This window comes from Acanthaster planci, linkage group LG10 (genome assembly GCF_054643075.1).
Source record: "Acanthaster planci isolate LZ-2023a linkage group LG10, COTS_SCS, whole genome shotgun sequence".
NCBI classification, from domain to species: Eukaryota; Metazoa; Echinodermata; class Asteroidea; order Valvatida; family Acanthasteridae; genus Acanthaster; species Acanthaster planci.
In genome coordinates this window covers 18,073,412-18,081,909 of record NC_141786.1, presented here as the reverse complement: position 1 = coordinate 18,081,909, position 8,498 = coordinate 18,073,412, and the positions used below count along the sequence as shown (strand labels likewise).

The following is an 8,498-nucleotide window of genomic DNA, read 5'->3' as shown; positions in this document are numbered from 1 at the left end:
TCGGAAAAAGTCCCGCAAAACCTTTGCTTTTTCATTCATGACGCCAGTCTCAACGAACGTGCGCCTCGAGAGGCGTCTAACGTACGTCTACCACCTTGATGATTATACTCAACACCGTGGAAAGGTTTGACTGATGGCAGGGATGGTTGCTAGGACAATGAGGATATCTAACGTCTATGGGTAGGCCCAAACTAGGCTGGATAAGGGATTTCACCGAAACATGACACAGATCGAGTGTATTAAGAATGTTCCTGGGTTATTGCACCTGTTTCTGTGTTTCAAGCAATCTTAGTTCCGTTTTCGAAATTAACCACGTTGGAATACAAAAGAGTAATATTTCTGCTGTGTAAGTGTATCGTTGATAAACTAATATTCATGGAATTGTTTCTGAAATATCAAATGAATTTCAATACACTTGAGACTGTGGGTCTCACCTTCGGGATAGAAGTATCGGAAATGCAATGCTTTTAAAAATTTGAAAAATTAACCATGCTTCCGGGGCAACCGAGGGCGCTGTTGCTAAGATGTTATTTAAGTAAGATAGGGTTCAATGGACTAGTTTTCTGTTCCGAGAAAGGGTTGATAACTTGCTTATTGCCACGTGTTTCTGCAACACTGAATCGCCAAAGTAGCAAAAATGTATGCCCACAAAATATTGACAATTTAAATGTGTGCGTTTTATTGCACAAACCAATAAAACATTGGGAATCAACCAATTGCCCAGAACTAAAGAGAGGACCCATTTGCATAAAACCTCAAACACCATCTGCACTGATGAACAAATCTTGAAATTAAAGTTAAACGAGAAAGAAACTTTGCAGGTGTGTGTTGTAGTCTGTTACTGAATTAAAACGCAATTGCAAGAATCCTTGTACATGTATTAACATTTTTTAATATGGGTCACTTCAATCCTTAACTTGTTACGTTTTGAAAATACTCCCGTTTTATGTTATGCTCAGATGTTTTCGTTTTCATGGAAACGACCACATTTTACAAGGCTTTGGGAACATTATACCGGGATCTTAGGGCTCTTTTCACGTCGGTCTATACGGCAAGAGAACCGTACCGTATAAACAAACATTTGAAGGGTCAATTCTCTGAAGTTGGTCTTTCTCAATCCACTGATGCCTCCTCCTCATTCTACCGTTGCTCCTGTCCTCGTTCTTAGCGTGCGTACTGAGTTGAAATGCATTCTTGCCGGTGAAGGAGACACAGCAAGGATTCTATTAACTTTGCTCATCAGTGCGCCCGATATGCACGCGCGATGACCGTACAATCGAGCAGAAATAGGAAGCATGCTGTTAGCTCGTCTAGGCTCAAACATGCATGAACCTGTGATCACACGAGCCAAGCAACATTCATTGCTTCGTAAAATAACTTAAAGATATAATAGCACAAGGTTTATGTGAATACAAAGATGGAAATGAAAAGTAAAAATTATAATACATGACAAAATCATTATAATAGACCTGATAAGTCTGTTTCAAAACAATGAGAATTATGGTTCAACCGGTAAAAAGAGACAGTTTGGGTTAAATGTAGCTTCCATTTTTCTCACCATCTTTAGAGTGGGATTAAATCAGACTGACGGTAAAAAAGCAGCATGACTTCAAATTGATTGAATGCAGCCAACATTTGATGACAGAAATCGTGAGCAGTCCCGTTTTGTACCGTAAATTAAGCCCCCCCCCTCAAAAAATTAACCTTCGAAGTTATTACATGCAATCTGCGGTGACATTAAAAACACTTTTATGCATTCTGTTCAGAAGTAAAGTTTATTCTAAAAGGGTACAGCATTTCATTCCTAAAATGTCAAGCCGGAAATGAGGCTGAAATATTTGATCGGCTGAGATTTCCAACGACAAATCGACGATCAGGTACATGTATATAAATGGAAACAGGAACGTTGCATGATCACTAACACTTCTTACTTTCCGAAGCACCGGCTGGAGTAAAGCATATTTGAAGGAGACAACGAGGACTCTCAGTGGTCATGGAGGGTCACTTTAGCCTGAGAGTTCTGGTCATCTTTCTCCTGAGCGTCGGTGTTGTCGTCCGTGCAGATGTTGAAGATGGTATTTACGCTCCAATGGAAACCGCAAAGCTGAAAAATCTCCAGGTAAATAATTCTTATCGAAAAAAAGAACTTTTTTAGGATGAAAACAGCCAGGAGATGCCCGTTTAAATGTCACAACTGTCTCATGCTCAGATATTGTGAAATCTCACGTGTACCAAAACAAATTCATAGTTGATATAAATGATGGTTTTTATTCCATTAACAATATGGATATTGAAGTCATTTTTTTAGCTCATGAATTCGCACGTTGGCCAAAGAGCATTGAGCAATTCAACAGAATTGAGAAGGTGTCCACTGTACGTTGATTTTCACCCTTGTCTTTCCGCTTGCGATGTAGTATGAAACTCGCCACCTTAGTTCTCAACCTGCTAACTGGAGGTCGTCAAAGAGCCACATGCGTGATGATGTCGCTAAACGCAAAAGAAAGGTTCACGAGACAGACAACTTGTTGGCATCAAGAAGGGGTTAGGTACCTCAAGCTAAACATGAAACCAGACAGGAGCTCAACGCAGAGTAATAGGTGTATTGACTTGTACTTGATTAGTGTTTACGTCCTAACATACAGTAACCAAGTACACTGCAATATTTCTGCTGCTGCATGTAACCTTCGATCCTACAGTTGCAATAGCCCGATTCTTGAAACATGTTAAATTTAGTTTTATTCCATTGTTATTGTAATTGGATTTCCTGTTGAGATGAATTTGAATTAACTTCAGAAATATTAAACGTCAAATGCGTAAATCTCAAATCCTTTGCGGGGGAATTTGTTATTCAAAAGCTGATTTTTAATGAGGTGTATAGAACAAAAAAACAAACAAACATGGCATTTCCACCGACAGCTGGGGGTTGGCATTAAACGGTCCAGACAATTCGTTACATCAATCTGCTCATTTTTGAAAAAGGTTCTGGAAAGGGACTTACTCATTCACACCTGCTGTCCTGCATATTTATTATTCAGTGTTGATAGCAATCAGAATATAATTCACGCAGTAAAATCAAATGTTATTTGTTATGTTATTATTCAATGTCAAACTAAAGCATTCTTGAAACGAATCAAATCGTGTTCCTTGACTTCTCATTTTGAACGTACATGTAGTCTTTTCCTTGTGAACGGCCGCGTCCGGACGTCTCCACCTCAGTGAGGTGTATCTTAACTCCTTGTAATGTGCTGGCGTAAACTCTGGCTGTTTTTCCACTCCTCGTTTTCTTTAAGCCTCCACATTTTTGTGGGTCATTGACACACATTGCCTACTGTGTCTACTAGTTGGGTAAATACGAGCTCATTGCGTTTCATATTGTTCCTCCGCTTTACAGACAGTCTGCCCCATTTCCACCTCGCCCCTGGCCACTTCGCCGATCGCTCCAACAAGAGACACTAGTTTGACAACTCAATCTATAAATCGCTCCGTCAGTTGGTTCTGAAGAAGGACCTCAAAGTTTTCATGGGCCATTATATTATCCCTTGACACAGCGCTGACGTTGTATGCTGGATAAACAAACCCTATTCGGGTGCGTATCGTAAGTCTGACGCCTCAAAGGTCCGACGCCTTAAACTCTGAATTTTCGGACTTATAAGGCGTTGGAGTAATGAGGCGTCGGATTTATGGGCATCTTTTTTTACAGCCTCATAGTTCCAAAGCCTCAAAGGTCTGACACCTCATAAATCCAACGTAGAACCGACGAGGTGTTGGACTTAATATGAGGCATCAGTGCAATTGACTGTGAAACATGGAGGAGTGTGGGCCAACGCAACGTGTCGCCCGCGAGCGAGATTCAACTTTGTTCCCAACTCGTGCCCGCGGTACTGACTCTGTTAGGAAAACTAAATCAAGCAGACTACCTACACAGTTCGTACACTGGTCCAGTATTTGTTTAATCCAAAATACCACTACGTGTAAGAACGATGTATGATACTTCGCTAAATATAAACAACATTTTTTCTAATGTAATACTTTTGAAATATTTGAAATGTTTTGTCATAAATAGTACACCATACTTGCACCGAGAACCAGTCTTGTTCCAAGCGCCGTCTTCATGTGTTCATAACGAGCGTCAAATCAAACGTCGGACTTCCGAGGCATCGGATTTTTTGAGGCGTTGGATCTATGCCATGGGCAGAAAAACCGTTGGAACTTTGAAACGCATTTGTCGGTCATATGAGGCATCGGGCGTATGAGGTGTTGGACCAATGAGGCGTCAGAATTATGAGGCGTCAGACGTACGAGCTGACCCCCCTTCAACTAACCTAGGCAGTGGCCACGAGGATTTCGTTTAAAAAGTTTTAACATGTTGATGGACTTAATGTAAATGACAGTGCTCGCTCCACTTCAATTTATCACTTATCACAATTCCTAAATATGTTTCACAAGTATAGTGGTAGATAACCTTATTATCAATCTCATTCAGATGCTAGTGAATGGAGCTTTCTTGAAATATTCGAAACTTTAAACTTGTCGATATTAAAAATGTAGTTTCCATTGATCTGACCATCTGCAAAGTGAAATTAAATATGACTGTAAAATAGCAACATTACTTCGAAATTGATTGAATGCAGCCAAGATCTGACGACAGAAAGCGTGAGCGGTGCAGTTTCGTACCGTAAATTAAGCCCCCTAATCCCCCTCCCCGAAAATTAACCTGCCAAGTTATAACATGTAATCTGCAGTGACACTAAAACGCATTTTGACGCCTTCTGTACAGAATTAACCTTTATTCTAAAGGGTACAGCATATCAATCCTAAAATGTCAACCCGAAAATGAGGCAAAAATATACATTTATGTGGCAAAATTGCCCACTACGACTCCCACGATTAGGTATATAAATGTGATCACGAACGTTGCATGGTCACTAGGACTTCTTACTTTATGAGGCACTGGATGAAGTAAAGCATATTTTGAGGAGACAACGAGAATTCTCAGCAGTCATGACGCGTGGTTTTAGCCTGACAATTTTTGGCGTATTCCTCCTGACCGTCGGTCTTGTTGTCCCTGCAAAAGATGAAGTGGGCAGTTATGCTCGAATGGAAACCGCAAAGCTGAAAAATGTCCAGGTAAATAATTCTTTTTCATATAACTTATTAAACAGCCGTTTTCAGAATGAAAACGACATTGGGATACTTTTAAAGATTTGTCCTGTCCAAAGTTCAGCCATTTTGAAATCTGACGTGTACGAAAAGAATTTATAGTTGGTATAAGGTTTTGTCCTGCCCAATTACAGTTTGAATACTGAGGTCATTTTTAGCTCACGAACCAGCGTGCGTTGACCCGTGTGCATTGAGCAACTCAATGGAATTGAGGTGTCACTGTGACTTGAGTTTTTGGATAACGAACGACGAAAGCCTCTGTTTTCCCCTCTTGTAGGGTAAACTTCGCTTCCGCAGTTTTGAACCTGCTAACTTGGAGTCATCAAAGACCTACCTGCGTGATGATTTTGCTAAGCGTGGAAGAAGGTTTAAAGAAACGAATGACTTGCTGGCATCAAAGTATAGGTCACGTGTTCGAGCTAAATATGGAATCACACGAGAGCACAACGCAGATTGGTATGCGTATTGACTTGTACCTGGTTTAGTGTATAAATACTCAAATACAGGAAACGATGTCCATTGTATTTATGCTGCTCTATTTAACTCTGGATCCTACAACTGCATCAGACATCATCAGTCCGATTCTTGAATATATTAAATTTAGTTTTATTTAATTATTATTGTAACTTGATTTCCTGATAAGGACAGTTTGCCTTAGTTTTAGGAACATAATATATCAACTGCGAAAATCAAAAGACATTTTGTTATTAAACTTGGCTTTGAATTCGGCCTACAGACTGCTAAATATGCCATTTCTGATGAAAGTAAGGAGTAGCATTAAATATGCCAGAGGGTTGATTTTTAGTTAAAACTGTTATTCAAAATTGGCACTGATTTAGGCGATAGAACGCAAAACATGGCATTTCCGGCGATTCTGATCTGATTTGAAGGCTAATGCTCAAGTTGAAAACATTTAAAAAACTATTTGCATTTTCACACCTGCTGAGACGCATATTTATCAGTCAGTGTTTAAAGCAATCAGAATGTAATTCACACCGAAAAGTTAAATGTTATCAACCTCTGTATGGAATTACCATTCATTGTCACACTGAAGCATTTCTAAAACAAATCAGATCGTAACACTGGACTTCTCATTTTGAATGCAGTCCCACCCTCTGGCTGGTTTCTGACTCCTCGCTCTACACCTCGGTCTAGTGTTGCTCCACTCCTCCTTCTAAGCGTGATCAACCTAGGTCTAGTGTTGCTTCGCTCCACGTTCTAATTAGTAGGCCCCACCTCGGTCTAGTGTTGCTCCACTCCTTGTTCTAAGCGTGCTCCACCTCGGTCTAGTGTTGCTCCACTCCTCGTTCTCAGCGTGTTCCACCTCGGTCTAGTGTTGCTCCACTCCTCGTTCTCAGCGTGTTCCACCTCGGTCTAGTGTTGCTCCACTCCTCGTTCTCAGCGTGCTCCACCTCGGTCTAGTGTTGCTCCCCTCCTCGTTCTCAGCGTGCTCCACCTCGGTCTAGTGTTGCTCCACTCCTCGTTCTCAGCGTGCTCCACCTCGGTCTAGTGTTGCTCCACTCCTCGTTCTCAGTGTGCTCCACCTCGGTCTAGTGTTGCTCCATTCCTCGTTCTCAGTGTGCTCCACCTCGGTCTAGTGTTGCTCCACTCCTTGTTCTAAGCGTGCTCCACCTCAGTCTAGTGTTGCTCCACTCCTCGTTCTCAGTGTGCTCCACCTCGGTCTAGTGTTGCTCCCCTCCTCGTTCTCAGTGTGCTCCACCTCGGTCTAGTGTAGCTCCACTCCTCATTTTCTTTAGGCCCCGTATTTTTCTTGGGCCCCGGACACAGTGCCTACTCTGCTTGCTACCTTGCTCAATTCGAAACTATTGGCTTTCATGTTGCTCTTACAATACGGAACTTTCCCTCGGACTAACCAAATCCACTTACAAAACAGGATAAATGATTGTCCAATGAATAGCAGGAAACACCCTTTGCTCCCTGAGTGTTCTGTCTTCAAAATGTTCAACATGTAGAGCGATTCCTTTGACAAAACTTAGAGAAAAGTGTACTTAATTGAAAGCGGTATGTATCTAATGTTGCTGCTTACGGAGCAGCAAAGTTTCATAAGGTAATGGAAAATCGTTCGATTGAAAGCTACAAAAAAAGGTCAAATGGAGCCTGTGTGGTACAGTGGTCTGCTGGAACATTTAACATGTATTTCATGCAAGTGCTGTTTCAAGTTATCTGTATTAAGTGCCATTTAAACAGATGGGCAATTAACGGAATAACGCTTGATTTGAGCCTTAATTTGCCTGAACAGGCCGCAAATTTGTAATTAACTTGTTATTACTAGTTCATAATCAGATGACATTATTAAATGGTAAGTACGGGTACAACATTGAAGTCATAACGGAGTGAAGTCTGACATCAGGCTGACATTTGCTTCATACACTCAAATGTTGAACTACCACTTTCAAAACAGGTTATAATTGAATGTAAACGTTCCTTGATTCACTGACAATTGTTACTCCCTGGAGCGTCAGTGTACACTTCACATCCACGTAGTTTCTGTAGAAACGACGTGCATCCACAACAGCCGTGGCGGGTCGTCTGTGTCTGCAAGTACTTGTCATATTTCTCCTGGCAGTCGGTCTGGTCGTCCGTTCGGGTGCTGATGAGGCTGGTCATGCCTGAACCCAAACGACTGATTTATGGTAGCCAATGCATCCCCTAGGTCCCCTCTAACTAGATTCCATTATTCTGCCGTGGAAGTATAATTAATACCACGTCACAAGCCAAACAGCCGACCACCCAGCACACGTCAGTAAACAAAGAGATCCTGTTCCTGATAGCGACCATATGGGCTCCTTGGAGTGACTGATCTTTCAAGGATTTTATCTCGGGAGCGGTTGGGGTCTGGCCAATGACGGTATACAGGCTTGTGATGTATGCCTGGGCCCGGATGAGGATTACAAAGTTGACCCACTCAAAAAAGTTATTACCATATTTGGTAATATCTGTCAATCTCAATCCCCGCTCCATCGACATCAGGGTTAAACAGGCTTATACATTACGGGTAACCTCCACTAGAAACTCCTCTGAGAAAACTGCTTTTCTAACTGTCTTGTGGTCAGCTCTCTTATCTGTTGTAATCCTTTATCTAAGCAGTGACTGTGTGACCCCCAAGAGTTTTATGACCACAGCTCCACATTGGGCAGATACTTGGACAGTGCTGTGTATGTTCCTCTTCCATTCATAAAATGGGGGTGTGCTTATCAGTGATTGTGTAGGGAGAAGACATTACAGTGTTTGTGGGGGAGGAAAAGTCAAGAGGAATATTCTGGCGAAAACCCACAAAATCAGGTAAATTAAGTCTAAAAACCCAATCCACGTGTCCC

General features: G+C 41.6%; 1 protein-coding gene and 1 long non-coding RNA gene across 2 annotated transcripts; both read left to right on the top strand.

Annotated features, from left to right (window-relative positions):
* Nucleotides 1-1,761: 1,761 nt before the first annotated feature.
* Nucleotides 1,762-3,135, top strand: LOC110989958 (uncharacterized). The gene is made up of 2 exons (XR_002599734.2): nucleotides 1,762-2,119; nucleotides 2,415-3,135. It is a non-coding gene; the product is annotated as an uncharacterized LOC110989958 (long non-coding RNA).
* Nucleotides 3,136-4,938: 1,803 nt separating this feature from the next.
* LOC110989949 (uncharacterized) lies at nucleotides 4,939-8,146 on the top strand. The gene is made up of 3 exons (XM_022254675.2): nucleotides 4,939-5,127; nucleotides 5,438-5,616; nucleotides 6,267-8,146. The coding sequence occupies exons 1-3, from the start codon at nucleotides 5,002-5,004 to the stop codon at nucleotides 6,313-6,315; spliced, it is 354 nt and encodes a 117-aa protein (XP_022110367.1). The 5' UTR covers nucleotides 4,939-5,001; the 3' UTR covers nucleotides 6,316-8,146.
* Nucleotides 8,147-8,498: the final 352 nt, after the last annotated feature.

Bases quoted from the DNA above. Each gene is read 5' to 3' on its own strand.
- LOC110989949 (XM_022254675.2), top strand. From the start codon at position 5,002: ATGACGCGTGGTTTTAGCCTGACAATTTTTGGCGTATTCCTCCTGACC. The intron at 5,128-5,437 runs GTAAATAATTCT...CCCCTCTTGTAG, and splicing joins CAAAGCTGAAAAATGTCCAG to GGTAAACTTCGCTTCCGCAG. The intron at 5,617-6,266 runs GTATGCGTATTG...TTTTGAATGCAG, and splicing joins CGAGAGCACAACGCAGATTG to TCCCACCCTCTGGCTGGTTT.